This window comes from Chrysochloris asiatica, unplaced genomic scaffold (genome assembly GCF_000296735.1).
Source record: "Chrysochloris asiatica unplaced genomic scaffold, ChrAsi1.0 scaffold00116, whole genome shotgun sequence".
Taxonomy (NCBI): domain Eukaryota; kingdom Metazoa; phylum Chordata; class Mammalia; order Afrosoricida; family Chrysochloridae; genus Chrysochloris; species Chrysochloris asiatica.
Window position 1 is genome coordinate 6852006 of NW_006408634.1, and position 25508 is coordinate 6877513.

Consider the following 25508-nt stretch of genomic DNA (forward strand, 5'->3'; position numbering starts at 1 on the left):
TACTTCAGACATATTGTCAGGAGGGACCAGTTGCTGGAGAAGGATATCATGTTTGGTAAGGTGGAGGGTCAGAGAAAAAGAGGAAGACCCCCCAATGAGATGGATTGGCCAAGTGGCAGCATTGATAGACTCAACCGTGGTAACAGTGGTGAGGTTGGTCCAGGATCAGGCAGTGTTTTGTTCTGCTGTACATATGGTCGCTATGGGTCGCTACCGACTCGATGGCACCTAACAAAACAACAACAACATGTCAGCCACTTGGAGTACTGGTGTGGCACTGCGGGCAAATGTGCTGGACTGTAATGTCAGTTTGAACCACGAGGTCGGTGCTTCAAACTCAACAGCCGTTCCTCGGAAACCCTATACAGGTTCGCTATATGTCAGAAACGACTTGACAGCACTTAACAATAAAAAATAACATGGCAGCCACTTACACACGACTTTATTCCTCAGCCTTTGCCCTCCAGAATCAGTTTCCTACATAGCCGCCAGAGGTCGCCTCGTCCCACTTTTTAAAAAACACATTAAGGAGCTCTCCTGTAGCAATTTCTACAACTCAGCTCAGAAGCTCACACCTCCTTCAAAGTCAAAATAAAGATCTCTCGTGGTCCACACGGCCCCTTTAAACCGCCCTTTTGCTCTCATCTGCCAAGACCTTATCCCCATCGGTTGCTCATTCAGTTCTAGCCAGGCATAGTCCTGCCTCCCAATCTTTACAAGGGCTATCCCCTCTGCCTGGAACCCTCTTCTCTCAGGTAGCCCCAAGGTTTGCTCTCTCACCTCCTTCCAGTATCTCCTCAATTATATCTTTCTTTGAGGCCTCCCCAGACCAAGCCCACCGACTCACAAGGACGCTGCAGGACAGAAGAGAACTGCTTCTGGTTTCTGAGACTATAAATACATACATACATATACATAAATATATATTTAAGAGACCATAAATTTTTGTGGAAGCACACTGCCTCATCTTTCTCCCCCAAAACAGCTAGCTAGTGGGATTGAACTGTCAACCTTGCAGTTAGCAGCCCACTGTGCCACCATGACCCCCCAGACCACACCATTTAAAACATCCCAAACTTCCTTACCTGTTTTCGTTTTGATTTATTTAGTAATTAAAACCTTGCAAAAGAATGCATCGTTTCTGCCTATAACTGATTGTTGTTATGTGCCGTCGAGTCGGTTCTGACCCATAGTGACCCTGGATAGGGTTTCCGAGGAACGGCTGGTGAGCTTGAACCACCAACCTTGCAGTTCAAATAGCTTTGCAGTCTGGCGCATTAACCCACAGCGCCACACTTGGAATACCTAAAATGGGGCTACAACGTGCCTAGTGAAGGAGGCTTCCTGTGGAGCCTCTGCATTACATAAGACCATAGGTGGAATCCTGAACAGCATCCAGTATCTTCAGTGGTAGGAAATTTCCACTTGAATGGGCATGCAGACCAGCCTGGAGTGGCTAGAAGAACAGAAGATACTGTCTTGAAAGAAAGACCGACAGGAAAAATACAAAACAATATAGGCAGACCGACTGATTACTACAAGAACAAGCAAGTTGCTCACCCAGGAGACATCAAGGCAAGTGGTCGGGTCCCCTCAGAGCAAACCCCCTTCCCAGACTAAGACTCAATGGGAATATATGCTCTGATTGACGACCGACAACATTCGTTACCTATAAGGGGAGGTGAGGGAAAAACAGCAATGAAGCTGCAAGCTAAGCCCTATAACGTTCAACAGACTCCTGTGAACCTAGGTGGAGACCTGGTTGCCCAGCAGCATGGCAAGACCTGGGGACTCTTGGGCCCAGTCAGTGACATAGCCACAGAGGACTAGAGTGGAGAGTGAAGCATCCAGCTGATAAGAAGAGAGGGCATATGCATAAGAACACCCACACTTGCAGATAATACCCACTTGACCTGACTTCAAAGACTGGATGATCAGAGCTCAACTAGAAGAAGAAAGAAGAGGAAAAACAGAATAACGTGATACAATTTGATGAACTTGACCTACACCTACGGATGCAGTAGCTCAAGAGAGGGAACAAATCTTTACAGCAAGGATCATTCCCATCCCCTCCATATACAGAGTAGACAGGGATGGGCAACTTGGACATTGACTAACCAAAATGGGGGTGGGGGAGCGGGGGTTACAAAGGCAAGAAGTGACTGGCTTACAAGCTTTCAAAAAGGAATCTTGATCAAGAGGGCATGAAGGAAGGTAGACTCTCCACTAAGTAGCATCCAATCTGTCTAGGCGGGACTGATGAAAGGAGATGCGGATAGGTGTCTTGTGATACAATAGTGAATAATTGTTATCAGGACTGATTGTGAGGGTTGGAAATGTAAAGGTAGATGTTTTTTAGCAAAGAAGGGAGTGATTAACTTTGCAGTCTAAGAGCGGATGTCCCTGGGACCATGAAGGGAGAAGAGTGGAGAGCAGGACCCTACCCACAGAAGCAGTGATGCCTGAGATGGAGGCAGAGATGAATGACATGGAGAGATGAAGCAGCTGGGGACTTTAGACCCAGAGTGGAAGAGGGGCCGTGTGCTGAAGACCGGGAGACAGGCTTGCAGGTTATACCCTGTTGGTTGATGATGCATGGAGGGGATTGTAATCAAGGTAATGAAATGATATATGGTAGAATGAATGTAAAACTAATGTTCTCCCACGTAAACTATCACATAATTCACAATAAAACATTGAAAAAGAAAAAAAAATGTATCATAAACTAAGTTGATTGTTTATGATCTGCCTCCTTTTGCCACCTCAATGGTAGATTCAAGACCTTTCCCCAGAGCCAAGACAGAAAACGCCTTCCCCTAAAGGCAGCACTCGGAAATTGGACTTCTAGCCTTCTACAGTGTGACAGACTCCATTTCTGGTTGTTAAAGCCATTCCCCAGTGGTATTTCTGGTACAACAGCACTAGAGAACAGAGACACATGGATATCCTCCAGCAAAGCTAAGCTCTTACCTTGGTGCCCAGCTGCAGGGAAGAGATGCTGTGACCTTCAGGGCTAGAAGCCCGGGAGACTCTTGGGGACCCGAGACCTAGAGGGGAGAATAGGAGTTGGTGAGGAAGGGAAACGCCAAGAGACCCACACACACACATACCAAAGCCAGGATGCTTACCTGAGGAGGGGCTGGTGAGTTCTCTGTCAACCCCAGGTGGCCGTCCCCAGTCACACTCAGGGGACCTGGAAGAGCTTAGCTCCAGGGACTCTGACAAACTCTGGAAATGTCGGGAAAAGGGAATGACAATTATCACTGTCATTTTTCAAGCTCTTAGCAGGGGTAGAGTTAGGATTGTAATCCAGAAGTCAAGTGTCCTGGTTTCAAATCCCAACACTGTCATTTATTGGCTGTGTGACCTTGAGCAAGTTACTTTACCTCTCTGAGCTATGCTTCGTCTTTTGCTATGAGGATGGTGACCATATATGAAAAGCATATAGATGAGGGAGAGAATGAGGCTCAGAGAATGAGGGCAATGGCTGATGGTATACAGATAGCAGAGCTGGGATCAGAACCCAGGTCTCCTGGGGACCAGGACCCAGGTTTATAATCTCTATAGACTCCAGAACCAGATAGCATAGAAAGAACACAAATAAACAACCAAATCAGGAGAGCCAAAAAAGGGAATGCCTGGGCTTCCTTATTCACTGTCAGCTTTCACGTACACAGGAGGTTACTGAAAATATCATGGCTTGGATCAAGGGCACCTTAGTCCTCAAACTGACTTCTTTGCTCATCAGCACTTTAAAGAGGTCTTGTGCCAAAGATCTGCCTAATGCAACACTTCCTTTGATTTCTTGACTGTTGTTTCCATGAGTGTTGGTGATGAAACCCACACCAAAGACTGTGCTCTTTGATCTTCATCAGTAAGTATTTTAAGTCTTTGCTTTCAGCAAGCAAGGTTGAATCATTTGCATTTCGCAGGTTGTTAAAAGAGTCTTCCCCCAATCCTAATGCCATGATTTTCTTCATATAACCCAGCTTCTCGATTATTTGCTCAACATACATATTGAATAAATACGGTTAAAGACTATACACTCCTTGGCACACACCTTTCCTAATTTTATTAAGTATGGTGAAAGAATACAACCCTAGCACATACCTTTCCTAATTTTAAACTGTTCCATGTTCTCTTGTTCTGTTCGAACAACTGCCTCTTGGTCTATGTACAGGTTCCTCATGAGCACAACTAAGTGTTCCTGAATAATCATTCTTCGTAATGTTGTCCATAGCTTATCACAAACCATATAATCGAAAGCCTTTACATAGTCAATAAAGCACAGGTAAACTTCTCTCTGGTATTCTCTGCTTTCAGCCAAGATCCATCTGACGTCAGCAATGATATCCCTCATTCCATGTCTTTGTCTGAATCTGTCTTGAACCTCTAGCAGTTCCCTGTCAATGTTCTGTTGCAGCCATTTTTAAATTATTTTTAATAAAATTTTACTTGCATGCAATATTAATGATATTATCCTATGATTTCCATATTCCGTTGGGTCACCTCTCTTTGGAATGGGCACAAATATGGATCCCTTCCAATCAGTTGGCCAGGTAGTTGTCTTCCAAATTTCTTGGCAGAGATGAGTGCCTCCAGTGCTGCATCAGTTTATTGAAAGATTTCAATTTGTATTCTATCAATTTCCAGAGCCTTGTACTTTGCCAATGCCTTCAGTGCACCTTGGATTTCTTCCTTCAGTATCATTGGCTCTTGATCATATGCTACCTCTTGAAATGGCTGAACATCAACCTTTTTTTTTTTTTTGGTACAGTGACTATATTCCTTTCATTTTCTTTTAATGCTTTCTGCACCATTCAATAGTTTGCCTACAGAATCCTTCAATATTCCAAGTTGAGGCTTCAATATTTTTCTTTAGTACCCTCAGCTTGAGAAATGCTGAGCGTGTTCTTCCCTTTTGGTTTTCTAACTCCAGATATTTGCACAAATAAACTCAAACATTTGGCTTTATCTTCTCGAGCAGCCCCTTGACATGTTCCTACCAGCTCTTTTACCTCCTCATTTCTTCCCTTTGCGTTAGCATCCCTACGCTGGAGAGCAAGTTTCAGAGTCTCTTGTGACATCCATTTTGGTCTTTTTCTTCTTTCTTATCTTTTTAACAACCTTTGCTTTTTTCCTGTGTGATATTCTTGATATCATCCCACAACTTTTCTGGTCTTAAGTATAAAAAAGGTCTGCCTTAATCATTACACTCTTTAAAAAAGAGAACAAAACACTTTTGACTGTGAATTGAGTGAAGGTTTACAGAGCAGATCATCAGTTTTACATTCATCAAATCATATACGTTGTTTCATTACAATGATTGCAATCCCCGGATGTACCAACAACAGTTACCTTTATCTCCTTTAACTCCTCCCTGTGTCTCCCACCACCTTCATCTTCCCTCTGCCAGCATCCTTCTTGCTGTATATTACCTTCCCCATCACTCATGTTAACATGTGTCTACCCTCTAGCCCGAGAATAGTTCCCCCCCTCTTCCCAAGGTAACCATCATAGAATGTTTCACCTGGCAAGAAAATCTTGTCTTAACTTTACAACAGTGGTCTCAACTGTCCTTTTATGATTGCTCTTTTCAGAACTGTCTTTATGGGACCAAATTGACAACAGCCAATCAAAAGCTTAGATAAGAAACACTTGGTGGACAGTGAATTTTTGCAAATAGGGAAGAACAGCTCAGAAACGGGGGTACAGCCCGAAGAATGTAATGCATCCACTGAATGGTACAGACATGTAGAAACTTGAATGGCGCATGCTTTGCCCTGAGTCAGTTCTAACTCATAACAAACCTAATACAACAGTATGAAACAACAGCTGGTTCTACTGCATCTTCACAATTGTTATGTTTGAGCTCACTGTTGCTCAAATAACTAAATTAATTAAGTTACATTAAACAATTTTTTTTTAATTCTTGAGATCAAGCATTCAAATTCTTATTCACTAATTTATGAGGTAATCTTTGTATGTTTCTTCTCCTAATATCAAAGCTAGTTTGACTCCAGAGGGTATTTTACTAAAACATTCATACAATCGATATATAGTCCTAGAGAGTCCTGGAGTGGCACTGTGGGTTAGTGCGCCAGACTGCAAAGCCGTTTGAACTGCAAGGTCGGCGGTTCAAGCTCACCAGCTGCTCCTCGGAAACCCTATACAGGGTCGCTATGGGTCGGAACCGACTCAACGGCACTTAACAACAACAACAATATACAGTCCTAGAGATGGAGTCCTGGTGTGGCGCTGTGGGCTAATGTGCTGGACTGCAAAGTTGTTTGAACCACAAGGTCAGTGGTTCAAGCTCACCAGCCACTCCTTGGAAACCCTACACAGGGTTGCTATGGGTCGGAACTGACTCAACGGCACTTAACAACAACATCAACATAGTTCTAATGCTCAATATCCAGGTCCTTAAAAAAAACCTTGTTTTTTATAATCCTTTATATTAAGGGGTTCACCATTTCTGTTTCTCTGTGTCTTACAGATGATAATATGACTGGATTCTGTGAGATGAAGTCTGGCCATCCTGGTTTCCAAGGAGCACTCTGGCTGCACTTCTTCCAACACAGATCTATTGGTTCTTTTGGCAGCCCATAGCATTTTCAATATTCTCCTCCAACACCATAACTCAAATGCATCAATTCTTCTACAGTCTTCCTTATTCACTGTGCAACTTTCGCATGCTTATGACATTATTAAAAATACCATGGCTTGGGTCAGGTGCACCTTAGTCCTCAAACTGATATCTTTGCTCTTGAACATTTAAAAAAGGTCTTGTGCAGCAGATTTGCCTAATGCAATACGTGGTCATTTTGATTTCTTCACTGCTGCTTCCGTGAGTGTCAATGGTTGATTTGAGCAAACTGAAATCTTTGTCAACTTCAATCTTTTCTCCCTTTATACTGATGTTGTTTACTGGTCCAGTGGTGAAGATTTTTGTTTCCTTTACATTGAGGTACAACCCATACCAGTCCGTGGAGAAGAATATCATGTTTGGTAAAGTGAAGGGTCAATAAAAAGAGGAAGACCCCCAATGAGATGGATTGGCACAGAGGCAGCAGCTATCAACTCAGGCAAAGTAAGGATCGTGAGGTTGACCCAGGACTGGGCAGTATTTCGTTCTGTTGTACACAGGGTCACTATGAGTTGATACCAACTCAATGGCACCTAAAAACATCATCATCTTACAGAACCGTGCAAGGTAATGTGTTGGTAAGTGTTTAACCAATGGCCCTCTAGAGGAAAGAGCCCTGGCTTTTTAGCATTTGCCAATTTCCAAGGTGTAAATACTCCCACCAGGAACTCTGGCAGCGTAGTGGTTATGAATCAGACTGCGAACCGCGAGGTCAGCAGTTCGAAACTACCAGCTGTTCCGCGGGAGAAAGATGAGGCTTTCTACTCCCGTAAAGATTTACAGCCTTGGAAACCCTGTACAGGGTCGCTATGAGTCGGAACCTACTCCACAGCACATCACAACAACAACAAATACTCCCACTATGATCAGTGGCAAGCCACCAATATGACATCACTGAATGAAGATGGGAGGAGAGGCACACAATTGGCTCTCAGGAGCTCCTATGAGCAGACTATGGCACACACTATGAACTTAATCATGTAAATGAGAAAACAAAGTGGCTAGGAACTTCCTGATCAAAGGAGAGGAAGAGGTGGGTGGGTGATGAAAAGGGCTAGAAGCAGATGGGACTAGGAACTAGTGTGTGAAGAGAGATGCGTAAGGGTGGAAACAGTGAATTACTTCATAAGGCCCTGATGGTTATTTGTAACTCCTACCAAATGATTTGAGTGGGACAATGCAAATAAGAGACTTGTAACTCAAGGGGCTGGGGATTTTTGTTGTTAAATGCCATCGAGTTGATTCTGACCCATAGCGACCCTATATAGAGTTTCCAAGGAGCAGCTGGTGAGCTTGAACCACCGACCTTGCAGTTCAAAGGACTTTACAGTGTGAGGCATTAGCACACAATGCCAAACCAGGACTCCAAGGGGCATCTGACAACCCCTAAGAGGACCAATGGGAGTGGAGAGTGTCCGGTAGACCAGGGATCCCTGCACTGGGAACCTCCTAGACCCAGGAGACAGAGCTGTGGCACCAGGGATGGCAAGACAAGGTGAGAAGCAGTGTCAGGGAAACTGTAGCAGTAAAGGCAGCAGAACAGGAGACCACCAAGAGACGGTGCAGTGGGCTTCCCAGGCCACAGAGCAAGAGAGCTTTGGGGCGGGAGGCTTGCTGGCTGAATGGGGCTTCCAGGCACTTGTTGGTGGAACTAAAGAGCTTTGTGGAAATTGCCCAACCAGGACCTGAAGGCCCAGGAGACTGCTATTCAGAGAGTGGCTTGCCTGCAGGCATGAGTGACAAGGGACCACCGTCCCGACCAAAGAACTGGAAACCAAAGCAATTCCGAGCCTCAATTGTAACCTGTTACAATCTGGACTCCTGGTGTGGCGCTGTAGGATCAGCAATGGACTGCAAACAACAAGGTTGGCAGTTCAAACTCACCCGCTGCTCCATGGAAACCCTATGCAGGGTTGCTATGAGTCAGAACCTAAGGAGCTCTGGGTAGTGTAGTGGTTACGAATCGGGCTGCAAACCTCATGGTCAGCAGTTCGAAACTAACAGCTGTTCCGCAGGAGAAAGATGAGGCTTTCTGCTCCCGTAAAGATTTACAGCCTCGGAAACCCTATACAGACTCGCTATGAGTCGGAACCGACTCCATGGCACATCACAACAACAACATGAGTCAGAACCTACTAGACAGCATTTACCAACAGCAACAAGTTCCCTAAAAAACTCCACACTCCTGAATATGGTCCGTGTGGGTGTGACCATTGCCAAGAATTGCTGATCCAAGCACAGAAGCAGAGAGTGTTGTGGGAAGAACAGCTGATGTCTGATGGGTAAAAAGGTTGGAGGTAGAGGCAGCTCTGGTCTCCAATGTACATTAAGCAGCCGTGGGGTGATGCTGACAGCGATTTTCTCACCCCCTCTTGAAATTAGAGGAGGTCAGCCCCTGCCCACATCCATTCTTAAAATCTCACCTCTCTCTCGGAACACTCTTCACCTTGCAGCACAGATGATGGGGAGCCAGATTCAGTATTGGGGGGTGGTTTCTGGGTGCCCCCCAGACCTGCCAGTGTATCTTCTACCATCCATAGCTGCTGTTGAGCAGATGCTCTGTCCTGAGGGGGAAGAGAACCAGGAGAGAGGAAAGGAATTTATGCCTCAAAGGTGGAAAATGAAAAGAGGGGTGGGGTGCAGCCATAAATCACAGATAAGGTCTGAAGTCAGCTGGGCTCTATCTCCATTCCATTCTTCTAGTTGCCTTGATTACAAATCGCAAGGTCAGCAGTTCAAAACTACCAGCTGTTCCGCAGGAGAAAGGTGAGGTGTTCTGCTCCCGTAAAGATTTGCAGCCTGGGAAACCCTGTGCAGGATCACTATGAGTCAGAACGGACTCCAAGGTACTTAACAACAACAACAGGGGCGTGGTTTGGAATCTGAAAGCTGGGGTTTAAAGGAAGGGTGGGGTCATCACTACTAGGGGGCAGGGGCTTAGACTAAAAGGACAGTGAGGAGGGCTTTGGGATAAAATGAGAGGGGCTTCTGTTCTGTTGTTATTAAGTGCCTTGGAGTTGGTTCCTACTTATAGTAACCGCACATAGGGTTTTTTAAGAGCAGCTGGTGGGTGTGAACCGCTGATGTTGTGGTACACTGTCCAGTGCTGATCCTACAGCACCACAGCTGAAGTGGTTTGAGTCTGGGCTGGAGTGAAGGGTAGGACTTGGAGTCCAGGTATAGGGACTTACCTGGGGGGTGCCAAGGTGCAGCAGGTACTCAAGGGTCTCTCGCAAGGTGCCCAGCTCTTGCTCCAGGCCACTGTATGAGTCCCAAACTTGCTCCCGCTCCTCAAACCCCAAAAAGGAGAAGACACAGGGTTAGTATCCCCACCTGCCAGAGCTTTCCATGCCCTGCGTTCTCCCAACTGCTGAACTGAGAGGAGATTGGGTTCTGGGAGCCCTGGGAGGAGGGGATTGAACTACAATTCCCATGGAACTCTTTGCCCTGACTCCTGGGAACCCCCAGAAGTCAAAATTGAGCCTACGATTGTAATGAGTTTTCAGTGTAGGCAAATAACCAAACCCCATTGACTCACAGCGACCCTATATAGAATGTCTTTATGGAAGCCAACTGCCACCTCTTTTTCCTATAGAGTGCTGGGTAGCTTTGAACCATTGACCTTTGGGTTAGCAACCAAGCTCTTACCCACTTTGCCACCATGATCCCCCAGTTTACCCAGCAAGTATCTACGGCCCAGGGTGTTCAGTAACTTTACTAAGGTAGTACAACTACTCTGAGTGGAGACTAGAAAGCTCTTAGCTACACTCATTTCTGCTCTTTCTTGGCAGCCTGTCCCTTGATGGTCAAGATCGCAAGTTTAAAATCTGGGGAAGAAGGAATCAAGAACTACCTTCCTGAGACCCCTTGGGGCAGGTTCCCTCAGTAAGAACCTACAGAATCATGGGGCCTTCCAGATGTGGCGGGATGCTTACCTGAGCCAGGTGACAAAGAGTGGCCCTCACGCTGACCAGACGGTCCTGCAGGAGGCGCTGGCGTCCCCAGGCCCTTCCGGGAGCTCCAGTCTCCCGAGTTGTTTTGCTCAACTGCTGCCGGGTCAGCTCCAGAGCAGCTTCTAGCTGCTCCTGAACCAATAGAGAAGGTGCTTAGATTGCTGAAGCCATGCCCAGGCTCCCGGAAGAGAACACTGGTCTTCACATATTCTCAACGTGGGGGAGAGGGAAGCAGAGAGAGGGGAGAAGGGAGGTAGAATCAAGTAGCCACAGCAGACTGATGGATTGATTTCCAATTGTTAAACTAACATTCTTGTAACAAAGCCAATTTGGTTGTGATGTATTGCTGGTGTTGAGTGATACTGAACACCAGAGGTGAGGGCTGAGAATTGAAATCGGAGGGTTAAAGCAAAGAGGTGGGACTTATCATGAAGTCCCGCCCCTTGAGATGAAATGGGAGTGGCTTCACAAGGAAAAGATAGGACTTCCATCTTTACCTTTTCTTCCTGCCTCTGGTCTATCTCCTCCTGCAACCTCTTCAGGAGTCGGTCCTGCCCACATAACTTGGTCAGCAGAGTCTGGGGAACAGAGAGTAAAAGCTGTTTATGAACGAGATCTGGCTTCTCCCCACAACCACCACCACTCCACCTCCACCCAGAACATTCTCTCCCCAACTTTGGGACCTAAGCAGGGGTTGGAATGCAGAGAACTTACGTCTGTCTCCAAGCTTTGGTGGAAGGTTGAGTCCAGGGGTGGGGCGGGCTGAGAAGAGGAAGAAAAGTGGGGCCATGTGAAACTGACAGCTCCTTATAAAACCTCAGCTAAACCCTGGTCCTACAGTTAGACAGCCCAGTTCTCTTTACCAGTTTCTTCCCAAGTCTTTGTAAATCTCAGTTGTCAATAACTAGGAAATGATGCATCTACAAGCCAAGAAATGCCAAGGATTGCCAGGAACCATCAGAAGCTAGGACAAGACAAGGAAGGCTCTAGAAGCCTCCAGGGAGAGCCAGCTCTGCCAACACCTTGACTTAAGGAAGACTCCTAGGCCCCAAAGTGTGAGGCAGTAAATGTCATGCTGATTCAAGTCACTCAGTTTGTGTTACTTCAAAATTAATGCATGTGAAATTAATACACGTCCTATCACCCGTCTTGGTGGTGGTGGTGATGGTGGTGGTGGTGTGCCAAGAAGTCGGTTACGACTCACAGCAACCCTGCATGGGGTTTCTGAAGCTGTAAATCTTTACAGGAGCAGAAAGTCTCATCTTTCTCCCACAGAACAGCTGGTCGCTTCGAACTGCTGACCTTGAGGTTAGCAGCCCGACTCGTAACCACTATGCTTTAACACAGGAATTTCTAAAGGGCAGAAACAGGAATAAATGGGATTTAGGTCTTGATAGAGCTTTTTGTCAAAAAAGTCAACCTGAACATTCTTGAGCCCCTACCCAACCAACTAACAAATCAAGTCCATTCTGACTCATGTGAACCCCATGGGTGTCAAGAGTAGAACTGCCCTCCATAGGGTTTTCAGTAGCTGATTTTTCAGAAGTAAACCACCAGGTCTTTCTACCAAGATGCTTATGGATGAACTTGAATGACCAAACTTCCCTTAGCAGTAAGTAGGTTAACTGCAAACTGAGGGATTCTTAGAAACTGCCCAAGAAGGTTGAAATACCCAGTTTGTCCAGGAACTATCCTCATGACCAGGAGATGGCACTGCCTGTAGCTAAAGAAGCCAGGAAGGGCTCTGGTGGACTTGGGGTGCTCCAGGATACCTACCAATAAAACCATGGAGGCTCGGGTTCCTGGGGGTCTTGGGGGGAGTTGAAGATATGTGGCAGAGCCAGAAGGGGCCTAGGAAAAATATTAAAATAGAGAAATTTTAAATGTGGCATTTCTTCATAATTATTGGAGTCCCTGGGTGGTACAAACTATTAATATGCTCAACTGCTAACTGAAAGGTTGGAGGTTTGAGTCCACCCAAAAGCTCTTAAGAAGAAAGGCTTGTCAATCTGCATCCAAAAGAACAGCCAATGAAAACCAGTTCTACTCTGACACACATGGGTCACCATGAGTTGGTGTTGACGCAACAGTAACTGGCTTAAAAACAAATAATAGAATGGATGTGTGCCAAGAATTGATGTGCCTTAGGAGACGTTTTTGGGTCAGAACTAGGCCCCCCACAACTTCCTCAATTACCACCTCTCTCCAGCTATTAGCCAGTATAATGGACTAGCCTAGCTAAACAGCCCCATAAATGGTGCCTGGCTGCCATTATTGAACATCTTGATCAACAATTCCACAAAAGACTCCTGATCAAAAGGGGGAAATGTAAAACAGAATTTCAAATTCTCATGGAATCTAGTTTCTGGAGTCATGGAGGCTGAATGACCCCAACCCCCCTCCCCGCAAAAAAAAAACTATTGCCCTGAGATCATTTAAAACCTTAAGTCAAAAATATCTCATGAAGTCTTCTTTAAACCACACAACAGCTTAGCTTTGTTGTTGTTGTTGTTAAGTGCCATCGAGTCGGGTCCGACCCATAGCGACCCTGTACAGGGTTTCCGAGGGTGTAAATCTTTACAGGAGTAGAAAGCCTCATCTTTCTCCCGCGGAGCGGCTGGTAGTTTCGAACCGCTGACCCTAAGGTTCGCAGCCCGATTCGTAACCACTACGCTACCAGAGCTCCTTTACTAGTAAAGAAATGTCTGCCTTGAGCAGTATGCTCTTTTAAGAGCTAGAAAGAAGCAAAACAACAGCAACTGCCAAAGTTACACAGGAACTTTAGGGGGCAGTGAGTTCATGCTAATGAGGAAGAGACAACTTGAAAAAGGAGGCTGCAAAACTTGAAGAATGCAATTAATGTCACTGAGTTGAAAAATGTTGTTGTGTTTTCTGCTGTGTATATTCTCAACAACAAGAAAAACAAGATTCTTTAAAAAATAAAAAGAATTCCATAGGCTTCTGTTAAGAGTGATGAAAAAACTTTTTGAAACATAGTGGTAAGGTGATGGTTGCAAAATATTAACACATAATTAATGTCACTGACTTGTACATGTAAAAATTGTTGAAATGACAAATGTATTATTGTATACTAATTTATATCAGTTAACAACATCAAGTCTATTGTGACTTGCATCTCTGAGTAAAACTGTGCTCTATGAAAAACAGGCTTTCAAAGGCTGATTCTTTGGAAGTCGATTGCCAGACCTTTCTTCTGGGTTTAATCGTTTCCCACAGTTACAACAAACAACCACAGCCCCGATACTGATGGGAATCACAGTGTACTCCCATAATGTACTGCTAGCTGTGAGTTTTCTGGAGGGTAACCCTTGGATACTCAGAGGAAAACAGCAGGTAGCAAAGTTGGAAAGATAAAACTGAAAACACAAGGCAGATGCAATCCATTTTCCCTCTCCCATCTGTCTCAGAGATGAATATTTTCTGGACTACAATCCCCATGACACTTTAAGGAGCAATAGCCAGCGACTTTGCCTGGAAAAACAATCCTGATGACTGATGGGGGATAGAGTCCATTCTCCCACACACATCTCAAGCCTATGATCATTTTGGACTACAATCCCCATAATGCTGATGGACAATAGTCAGGCACTCAGCTTTGAAAGGCAGCCTCACAGACAAATGGGAGAAGTAGTCCCCTTCTCCCTTACCTCTCTGTTGACCTGTGTTCTGGGCTCCTGATTCCAGTGCTGGGGACTTCTGGGGGGCTTTCCTGCCCCAGCCTCTAAAGAGGGCCCTCGGTGAGGCGTGGAAGGCCGGGAGAGAGTCCGGCGCTGAGAGCCCCATTCCAGGGAAGGTCGGACATCAATGCGATTCAGTGGGGTGTGGGGACGAGCAGGGGATGCTGTGTCTCCTGAGGAAGGAGTGGGTCGGCGTGCAGGAGCAGAACGGGGCCGAGGCAGGCTCAGAGGAGAAGGAGGCCGTGAGAGGGATGTGAACAGGCTGTGGGTAAGGACGGCATCGCAAAACTGAATGAATGAGTCAACCCGCCCCAGTACCCACCAAATCAGCCTCAAAATTTTCTTCAGTGTGCCTCATTGGCCCATTGCAGTACCACTCTTGTATTCCTCAGACCACAAATAGTTCTCTTTTGTAGCACCTCCTCCATACACCTCTCCCCACAGGCTCTGCCCCACAAGAACCCTGCAACCCACAGAGTAACACATGGAAATGCTAGGCAAGGCTTCCTAATCTGTTCTAACTGCTCTGACTTGTCAACAAGTCCTGCCCTTCTAAGAAGCCATGTCCTCTGCATCAGATTGCCTCCCCACCCCACCATCACTCCTCAAAACCCTGTCCTAGAAATCCTGTGCCCTCCAGACTCCACGGTTCCACTCACTCTGGGCTCCTTGCCCTCCTAATCCGGGGTCCAGACTGGAGGTCTGCTGTGGGGCTGGGAGTGAGCAGCCTGGGTCCACCACGTCCTCTAGCCACCTCTAGTGATTCTGGACTGCGCCCTTCTTCCCCTCTGCTCACCTCCGGGGAACCACCGGGGCCACCAGGCTGGGGACGTGCGGGTGACCTGGGCTGCCCACTAGCAAATGGACACAGAGAAAAGGCATCACCCTTTTGACAAACCTCCTAACAACAACCCTTCTGTCACAGATGAGGGCACAGGGACCTGACTAGAGGGGAGGTAGTGCACTAAATCATGACATTTTGCAGACAGTAAAACTGAGGCTTGAGATGGAAGTGATGGCCAGCATTCTGAAACAGAATGAGTTAGGCAGCCTGGGTGTTCAGCCTGGAAGTGGGAACAGATCAAGACAGAATCCCAGAAACCCTAAAGTCCTAAATCCAGAAGAGTTTTAGATAAGATAGTTCAGGGGTAGCATCAAGGGGGTGAGACTTAAGAAGCAGCCAATCAAAAAGTGCGGCATACTAATGATTGGTAAGGCGGGGCTGAGACTGTTTGTCAGACTCTTTGATTGGAGGGTAGGATCTGGTGGGCGGAGCTTATAATTTGCTGATTGGAGGAATTGAAAGTTCCCCAGAGAAGGGGACCGAAAGGCGGAACCTCTTTACCTAGACGACAGATGATTGGATGTTCTCTTCAAGGGGCAAGAGCCTCTATGGAGAGGAGTTGGAAATGTTTACAAAGATTCCTAATGAAAAGGGCGTGGCCTGGGTTCATACTCACCAATCATCACCCTCTGCGCGGGAGGCGCGGCCCAGCGCCCGGAGCCAACCTCGCAAATCCTCTAGGGTGTCAGCAGCCAGAACATAGGTCCTCATGCCCGGGTGCTCTGCCTAGGGAAGAGAGGGCTGGGGACCCGGACGCCTGGGTCTTCTATAAGGATGCCAGAGACCCCGTCAAGACCTTTTCTCTTCACTAGCGGATGTTCGGGAGCTTCCTCCACAGACCTCCCATCAAGCCCCCCAGTACCTCATGCCCATGGGAGACGGAGGGACTCACGGTGAAGGTGAAGCGTCGCCCTCGGGGGATTCCAGGCCCATCTGGCCTGATACTGTAGCTGGGGAGCAAGACGCTCCCCAGGACGCTCTCCTCACGGCTGTCTGCAAAAGGGGTCTGGGGTCAGGGATCACCCAGGAGTCAGGAGGTAAAAGACCAGAGGCAAAAGACGATTACCCTTGTAATAGAAGAGGCAATGGCCAGAGAGGACGAACCAGCGGCGTTTCCAGAGTCGGAGACCAGCGCTGTCCTGGGCAGAGAGAAAAGTAGAGGCCTGAGTAGAGGGAAAGGGAAGAGGAAATGGAGACATCTAGGAACAGAGGTCTAGAGAGAAAGAGGGCAGAGGTTCCGTGAAAGAGGACAGACATCCAGTGGGCAGAGACCCGAAGGTGGGCAAAGATACCCAGAGAAAGGGGGACAGAGACCCAGAGCGAGAGGGTACACAGACCCAGAGAAAAAGTAATTACTGCGACCATATTTGATACAATAGGATAAGGAACTGGACGCCTGTGTGTTATATTGATCATTTGAATATGTAGCAAATACTGCTGATGCTGCTGGTTGGGGAACTGCAGCCCTGGGTGATTTGGGCCTACTTCCCTTCCTGCCCCTCTTGCCCTGACTGTCTGGAAATACCACCCTCTCACTGCAGTCCCGCCTTTCGAGCTCTGAGTTCCAAGGTCCCCATGTCTTGGTACTGCGGCCTATTTCGTGTCACTTAGTTCTTAGCTCCTCAGAGGGGCCTTCCAAGACCAACAATCAGCTGCAGTGCTCACTCCTTGACCACTTTCGGTCACACACCTCTGCTGTCACTTCCTCACAGCACTCAAAACCAACCGCAACCCCAAGTCTTGGGGTAGATCCCGACTCACAGCCCCTGTTTAGGACAGAGTCAAACTGCCTCATAAGGTTTCCAAAGCTTTCATCTTTAAACTGACTGCCACATATTTCTCCTGCAGAGTTGGCTGGTGGGTTCCAATCGCTGACCTTTCTGTTAGTGGATGAGTGCTTTAATTCTGCGCCACCAGGTCCCCTACCAGCACTTAACTACTATCTGAAATTACCGCGTCTGTTACATATTGACTAATTTCATATCTGTCCCCATCCCACCCTGGTCGTGAATGCAACATAGAAGTTTGTGTGATTTGCATGGTGATGATTGGATGACTGGATGATTGGAAGAGGGGATTGGAGAGTATAGGTCCAGGTCACGCCCCTTTCCCTGTCTCCTCCTGGAAGCCTTGCTCCTGTCGCACGTTGTATGCGTTCAAGAACTAGTCATTGAATGAATGAATAAGTGACTGAATGGATGAATGAGTGACAGAATAAGAGAAAAAAACCAATCCCCACAAAAAAAGGCCACTGCCATCAAGCCGATTACGATTTAAGGGCAGATTAGGATTTCCAAGAAGAAATCCTTACAGGAACGACAGACATATCTCCCGCGGAGTGGTTAGTTGGTTTGAATCGCTTACCTAGCAGTTAGCAACCCAACCCACAGCACCGCCTGAGTTCCTAGGGGGAAAGGCGGTGATTGTGAAAAGAAACACCTTTGGCATGAGGGACGTTGGCAAAGGAAAAATGAAGGTAGCCGGAGACACAGGGAGGAATGCAAGAGTTAAAGTGAATAGAGGTAATTAACAGATTTTACATGGAGGGGATTGCCATCACTGTAATGAAATGTAGTATAGAATTAGTTGAATGTAAAACTGATGATCTGCTCTGTAAACCTTCAGTCAATTCACAATAAAAAAAGTAAGAAAGAGAGAGAGAGACAGAAAGAGGGAGGAAGAGAGGAAGGAAGACAAGAAAGAAAGGACATGTAAGAACTGGAAAGGAGAGAAAGAACATAATGCAGGCTGCCAGCGACCCAGCCTCTAGTGTCACCTTGTGTGTCCAAGGACCCCCTCTGCCCTCCCCCCGTGAGTTCCACCTGCTTATGAAGCCAGCCTCGGATGTGCACGGTGAGGTTGGGGTCCCTTCGGAGAGCATTACCCCTCTTCCCGAAGGCATGGACCTTGCTTACGGCCCTGGTGGACTTCTGAGGAGAGAAGGGGGTAGAAGTGAGTAGAGAGTCAGATGGGCTCAGGGAGGCAGCCAGGAGCTTCCCAATGCCTCACTCGCCTGCCCTTTGAGACAATGAGGGCTCAATGATAGAATTCTCTCTTGTCTGCCAGAGACCCAGGATCAATTCCCGGTTAATGCATTTCATGCATAGCCACCCCCATCTGTCAGTGGAGGCTTGCATGTTGCTATGATGCTATGATGGTGACCAGGTCTCAGTAGAACGTTCAAATTAAGGAAGTGAAGACTAGGAAGAAAGTTCTGGTGATTCTAACAATGAAACCCCTATGGATCACAAGGGTCTCATTGCTACCCAATTAAGGGGATTGTGCAGGACTCTACAATGTTTCATTCTTCTGTGCATGGGTCACCATGGGTTGAGGACTGACTGATGACAGCTGACAACAACAAACTGTCCCTTAGCCACTGGGTCCAGGAGAGGGCTGAGCCTGGAAATCACAATTGAGTGTATAGGGTTGAGAAGAGCTATATTGCTGGGTGGAGGGAGGTGTTTGGAGGCAAGCCATTTGGGAATCCAGGACCCATTGCCAAGGGGAGGAGGCCCCAGGACCCCAGAGTCAGGAATGTAGGAATACCTTCAGAACCCAAATTAGAAATGCTATATCAGGATGAGCCCCATGGTGATGGGAAGGACCGAATGTCAAGAATCATTAAAGCCCCCCGCCACCCACTTCCATCAAATCAATTCCAAATCATAGTGACCCTATAGGTGAGCAGAACTGTTCCCATAGGATTTCTGAGACTGTAAATCTTTGCAGAAGCAGACAGCTTCATCTTTCTCCTGTGGAACGGCTGGTGGGTTTGAACCTCTGGTCTTATGGTAAGCAGCTCAACACTTAACCGATTATGTCACCAGGGTAGTAAGTCTTTGTTGTTGTTGTTAAGTGCCATCGAGTCGGTTCCGACTCATAGCAACCCTGTATAGGGTTTCCAAGGAGTGGCTAGTGAGCTTGAACCATAGATTTTGTGATTCAAACCTCCCTTGCAGTCTAATGCATTAAACCACAGAGCCACACCAGGACTCCTACTTGCCACCAGGGCACTAAGTCTTAGTGCCTGGGAATAAAATTCCTTTAGTGACCAGGTCCAGGGAGGAGACACCAAGGCCAAACCAGTTGCTGTTGCATTGATTCCAATTCATAACAGGATCCTATGAATGGCCTGAAGAAGTGTGTTCAACAAGATATTCAAGTCTGTAACTTTCTGGTGTAGCCTGGTGGCACAGTGGTTAAGCGCTCGGCTGCAAACTCAAAGGTTGACTGTTTGAGTCTGCCCATTAGTGGATTCTGACTCAGACACCTTATAGGACTCCATAGGGTTTCTGCGGTTGCAAATCTTTGTGGGAGCAAACTGCTTCATCTTTCTTTCTGGAAGAGGATGGTGATTAGCAGCCTAATGCTTAAACTACTGCAGCATCAAGGAAGAGAGGCCATGTCAAATTCCTCCATCCTGTCCCTAGGCAGCCACTTACGCTGATGCAATAGGGTACTACAGGGTTCTGCCGCCAGGTTGGCCTTCCTTGGGGATGCCTGCCCTTGGGGCTCGTTGGGATCAACTCTGGGATCCAGTCTAGAGACTCAGGTCTGGAAATGTGTACAGTGAGTGGCAGGAGGAGGAGGAACTTCTGACTTGGGTGACAATTTGGGACTCAAGTATCTCAGGCCTCCTTGGGTCTTATTGTCAGAAAAGGGTCTTTCTTTATCACATTTGATAGGTGGATAGATCTGATGGCTGGAAACATAAGGCGAGCCCTCAGTCCTAATTAAGAGAAGCCACTGATTTTTAAGCTCTTAGAAGGATCTCATGGTTCCCTGTTGCTGTTGTTAAGCGCTGTCGAATCGATTCCAACCCATAGCGACCCTGTATAGGGTTTCCAAGGAGCAGCTGGTGAGCTTGAACCACTGACTTTGCAGTTCAAACGACTTTGCAGTCTGACGCATTAGCCCACAGCACCACACCAAGATTCCAAGGTCCTCCGGGTGGCACAAAAAAGTTTGCACTCAGCTACTAGCATAGTGGGAGCACGGTGTTTCCAAACGCTAAGCACTGGACTGCGAACCACAAGGTCCAAGGGAGAAAGATGAGACTTTCTGCTCCCATGAAGATTTAAAGCCTCAGAATCCTTCTACAGTGTCACTATGAATCAGAAGGGACTCAACAGCACTTAACAACAACAATCTTAGTAGGTTATTCGTTGAGCTGCTAACTCCTCAAGAGAAAGGTGAGGCTTTCTGCTCCTGTAAAGATTTACAGCCTCGGAAACCCTATACAGGGTCGCTATGACTTGGAACCAACTCAATGAGATGCAGCAGCAGCAACTAATCTTGAAGTTGGCGGTTCAAACACACCCATCAGTACCAGAAAAAAAAGTCTGGCAATGTGCTTCCATACAGATCGCTACAGTTATCATGTGCCATGGAGTTGATTTTTTAACTCATAACAACCCCTTGTGACCAAGACGAACTGCCCCAAAGGATTTTCTAGACTATAATCCGTATGGGTAGATGGACATGGATTTGTTCCCATGGAGCTGCTGGATAGGTCCACAAGCACTTTGCCAGGCCTTCTTTCTCTCCTTTCTGAGAGATTACAGCCAAGAAACAGTTCTACTCTGAAAAACATGTTGTTTGTTGTTGTTAAGTGCCATCAAGTCAGTTCCGACACACACACACACACACACCATAGAGACCCAGTGTAGGGTTTCCAGGGAACGACTGGTGAGTTTGAACTGCTGACCTTGTGGTTTGTCCTACAGGGCGTTTTCTATTCTGGTTTGTTCTAGTTTTTTTTTTGTTGTGTTTTAGAGGGACCTCATGGCTGGGGCGAGGCCTTATTTTAGCAACCAAGGTCAAACTGGGTTGTTACTCTGGCTAGGAATTGGGAAAATACAAGGGGTGGGGATAGAACTAGGAGTGTCTCTGAGTCTCTAGCTGTGGCTGGTGGGCAATTTGGGACCTTAGTAGACTTGGCTGACTCTGGATCCTTTTCCCTTAGGGAAGGGGAGACTAGGAAGGGGGATGCAGAAACTGAGGGAGAAGCAAGAGAGGCACCAGAGTCCCAAGCCCTCCTCCCCTTGCCCACCAGGGAGCTCGCACCTTAGCGCTCAAGTTGCTGAGTGAGGAGATGGTGGAGACGCTGCTAGCCAAGCTGAGGCTGCTCCGGGGTCTGCCCTCCTCCATCCAGGACTGGGGGAGAGGAAGAAAGGGGCTGTGTCTCTACAGCTGACCGACCCGGCTGGGGACAGAGCCCGGGTCAGGGGCCTAGAGGTCGGAGGAGGCTGAGGAGAAAGAGTCTGTTGTTTGGGGACTGAGGGGCTGGGGGAAACCCTGGCTCCTGACCACATACCAAGGGCAATGCCAAGAGAGGTGGGCGGCTCTAGCAGCTGCTGGGGAGGGGGCAGCTGTTTGCAGCCCAGGACAGAGAATAGGGGTCCTTTTCTTCCTTCCCCTGTGACTCTGGCCAGGACTTTGACGCTCTCTGTGCTAAGGAACCACCCCGAACACCCTGCCCCCTCCCTGCTGCCTCAGCTACCTGTCTCCTGCCCTCCCACATGCACCCCCAAAACATTCCCTAGCCAAAACCTGAGTTGCCAGGGATGTGCCCACAGGCCGTGCGTGTCCTGCCCAACCAAGGAACTTACCCAGTGCTGGGGTCCCAACGACAGGGGGGCAAGAGGATAGCGTTGGGTGCTGGGGAGCCCTGGTCACAGGCTCCCCACTTCTCTGTCCCTCATACCCTGCAGTCTCCTCACGGCTCCCTCACACTCTCTATCTCTGTCTCTCTCTCTTATGGTCTCTTTGGTCTTCTGACAACCCCCGCTCTAGAACTGCCCCTACTCTTACCTCCTATCTTTCTTTCCAGTCCTCACCTCTTCCAGCTCTCCCTTTCTCTCCCCCTTCCCCCCAACTCTCAGTATTTCTTACCCTATCTTTCTGTTTCTTTCCGAATCTTTTTTCTCCGAGTCTCTCTCCCTCTGTCTCTCTTCCTTAAGTCTCTCTGTGTGTCTTGTCTCTTTCTCCCCCCACCTCAGTCTGTCTCTCTCTGTCTCTGCCTCTCTATGTGGCCCTCCACGTCTGCCGTTTCCTTCCCTCTCTTTCAGAGAACAACTTTCTGGGTTGTTCTATCCTCTCGGCTGGTCTCTGTCTCCCTCTGCCAGCCGCCCACGCTGCAATCTCCCCTCCCAATCCCAGCTATCCCCGCCCCTTCGGCTTCCCCCCAACTGCCTGACCTCTGGCTCAGCTGCCCCCACAGATTAAGGGAGGGGCGCCCCCCACAGATTAAGGGACTGGATCCCCGAGAAGACTGGGGGCTGGAAGGCCTGGGTTCCCTAAGAGTTGAGACTTTGAAAAAGTTTTGAGTGTAGGAGGAATTGGGGCCGAGACCCTGGGGCTGGCTGTGGTCCGGGGCGTGGGCTTCTGGCACCCTGAGAGGACAGGGCTTGGATATGTGAAGGGGTGGGGACTCAGACTCCTGGAGCCTTGGAAGGGGTGGGGTCCTAGAAAGGTTCAGGCTAGGAATCACATCGCGATTGCTGAGGGATTGCTGAAGTGTTGGGGGTGGGCGGTCGGGCACTCTGGAAGTGTGGCTTTGAGTGGATGGGGCTGGGGACAGTTTGTGCATTTCCCTAAAAGAAGAGAAGGTAGCTCGACTCCTGGATTCTGGCCAGGACAGAGTCTAAGTTGTGGTTGCCATGGAGTCGGTTCCGACCCATAGCGACCCTGTACAGGGTTTTCGAGACTGTAAGTCTTTACAGGAGCAGAAAGTCTCATCTTTCTCCCGCGGAGCGGCTGGTAGTTTCGAACTGCTGACCTTGAGGTTCACAGCCCGATTCATAATCACTACGCTACCAGAGCTCCTTAGAGTCTAAGTGTCGTTGTTGTTAAGTGCCGTGTAATCGGTTTGGACTCATAGTGACCCTGCACAGGGTTTCCGAGGCTGCAAATCTTTACAGGAACAGAAAGCCTCATCTTTCTCCCGCGGAAGAGCTGGTAGTTTCGAACTGCTGACCTTGAGGTTAGCAGCCCGATTTGTAACCACTACGCTACCAGAGCTCTTGTGGCCAGTGTCAAATCTTCACCTTCAGATCCAGGTGAGAATTCTAGTCTTGACTGAAGAGAAGGCTCCCTAGGGAAGATACAGTTGCTGGCTGTGGCTGGAGAGGCAGGCTTAAGACCTCAATGAAAAACACAAGGTCAACGGTTTGAGCCCACCGGCTGCGATATGGCTTTCTGCTCCCAAGAAGATTTAAAGCCTCAGAATCCCTGGACACAGTCCCTGAGTCTGAACGGACTCAAGAACTTTTAACAGCAACAGGAGAGGAGGGAAGGAACTCTGGTGATGCGGTGAGATAAGCATTGGGCTGCTAACGAAAAGAGGAGTTAGAACCCACCAGCCACTCCAAGAGGGAAAGATGAGGCTGTCAGCTTCTGTAAAGATTACAGCCTTGGAAAACAATGGAACACTTCTGCTACTGTAGCGTAGAACTGTTAGATTTCTATGAACAGAAGCTGACTCTAAGGCAGAAAGTTTGGGCTTTAGGGGAGGAGGGTAGTCCCTGATCGTGAACTTGGCTCCTTACTGAAAGGGTTTGGAGGTTCAAGTCTGCCACAGGTGCCTCAGAGGAAACGCCTGGTAACTACATTCAAAAATCAGCCATTGAAAACTCCACCGAGCAGAGCACTCTGACCCACATGGAAGCCCTTACAAGTAAGAGTGGACTCCAAGGTAACTTGTTTGGGTTATTTTTGGAGGGGAAAGGGACTGAGGACTGGGCCTGGAAGAATTCTCATTTGAGCAAATAGAAATTGAAGCAGATGAGATCCAGAAAGGAGGCATCTGGGGATGACTGGGAAACCAAAATGGAAACCAAAACCAACCCCTGCCAGCTGTTGGTGGATTCCAATGCATAGTGACTGGGAAAGAGTAAGAAATTTCTATTTAGCATGCATTCACCAGTCCTGGTGTGGCGTTGTGGGTTAATGCGCCAGACTGCAAAACCGTTTGAACTGTAAGGTCGGCAGTTCAAGCTCACCAGTTGCTCCTCAGAAACCCTATACAGGGTCGCTCTGGGTCAGAATCCACTCTACAGTATTTAACAACAACAACAACAACAACATCATATTCAAGGGGACTTCAGAAGTTGGTAGAAAAAATCCATTATCTGTTAATCACAGTTTTCCACAAACTTTTTGAAGCCTCCTCTTGATTGAGCACCTGAGATGCAGCACTATCGACCCACTGAGAAGCAAGCAGTAATTAAAGTGCCTGTCTTGACGGTACCCACATTTGCATTTGCGTTCTCATTTGGAATGAATCTGGACTTCGTTGTGGGCCTGCTTCGTGATCTCTAGGAGCTCAGTTTCCGTGAAGTGGGAACAGTAATGCCCTCCCACACCAGGAAGGAATACTGACAAGTATCATGAACTGTCAGAAGAACAAATAAATCTATGTTGGAAAAAGTATTGCCAGAATGCTCCTTAGAAGCCAGGATGGTCAGATTTCATCTCTCATACTTCAGACATACTGTTAAGAGGGGCCAGTTCCTGGAGAATAACCTCATGCTTAGTGGAGGGTCAGCGGGGAAAAAAAAAGGAAGACCCTCAACAAGATGGGCTGGCACAGTGGCAGCAGCAATGGATTCAGGCGAACAATTGTGAGGATGGCGCAGGGTCCAGCGCTGTTTCATTCTGTTGTGTATGGGGTCGCTCTGAGTCGGAATCGGCCTTACAGCAACAAACAGGAAGGAAGCAGGACGCAAGTGAGGATGGGAGAATCCAAACGGGAGCCTGTAGATTACTATAGGGTGAGAAGGCGTTTCTTTAGGGAATCTATGGGTTAAAGGAAGTTTTCCCGAGCTTTGCGTTTGATTGACAGCGCCCTTGCTCGAGGGCGTGGCCACAATCGAAACGTCGACGTGACCTTACAAAGTCTCGGAATCTCCGCGAGCGCAGTTCCTTTTTCCTTTTCCACCTACCGGCGTCGACGTCTCGAAACCCCGCCTCTTTGCGTGATGTCATCACGTCCAAACGTTAGTGAATAAAAACGTCGCCGGACGTGTCATTGCTTATCACACCGACTTCCAGCCCAGTTGTTGATTTCACGTTGTAAGCCGCACGACCCCGTCCAGCTTATAGCTACAGCGCTTACTTTAAGACTCCCAGCCCAACGCCTGAGGGCGAGATGAACGCGCCGGACTCCAGAACCGCCCGGACCTGCGATCGCTTCTGGCAGCCCGAGCCGGCGCTCCTGCCTCCCGGGTGACAAGTAACCCGAACCGGTGAGTAAGAGGTCGGGACGCCTGGGTCCACAGGGGGCTGGGTGTTAGAAGGCCAGACTCCTGGTCACTAACCAAGGAGAGAGCTTGGGCGTCTGGGTTCCGAAGCAAGGGGAT

At 47.9% G+C, this 25508-nt stretch overlaps 1 protein-coding gene across 1 annotated transcript in view; it reads right to left on the minus strand.

Moving 5' to 3' along the window:
- Window positions 1-21297, minus strand: part of PLEKHA4 (pleckstrin homology domain containing, family A (phosphoinositide binding specific) member 4) — a 29185-nt gene extending 7888 nt beyond the window's left edge. The window contains exons 1-15 of the mRNA XM_006868174.1: window positions 21214-21297; window positions 17967-18074; window positions 16211-16283; window positions 16037-16137; window positions 15761-15870; window positions 14960-15154; window positions 14283-14562; window positions 12379-12453; window positions 11317-11364; window positions 11100-11180; window positions 10585-10734; window positions 9841-9939; window positions 9073-9213; window positions 3129-3228; window positions 2971-3047 (exon numbers count right to left, since the gene is read on the minus strand). Coding sequence (XP_006868236.1) covers window positions 2971-3047; window positions 3129-3228; window positions 9073-9213; window positions 9841-9939; window positions 10585-10734; window positions 11100-11180; window positions 11317-11364; window positions 12379-12453; window positions 14283-14562; window positions 14960-15154; window positions 15761-15870; window positions 16037-16137; window positions 16211-16283; window positions 17967-18074; window positions 21214-21297 — 1722 coding nt within the window. The remainder of the gene's footprint in view (window positions 1-2970; window positions 3048-3128; window positions 3229-9072; window positions 9214-9840; window positions 9940-10584; window positions 10735-11099; window positions 11181-11316; window positions 11365-12378; window positions 12454-14282; window positions 14563-14959; window positions 15155-15760; window positions 15871-16036; window positions 16138-16210; window positions 16284-17966; window positions 18075-21213) is intronic.
- Between the last annotated feature and the right edge of the window lie 4211 nt (window positions 21298-25508).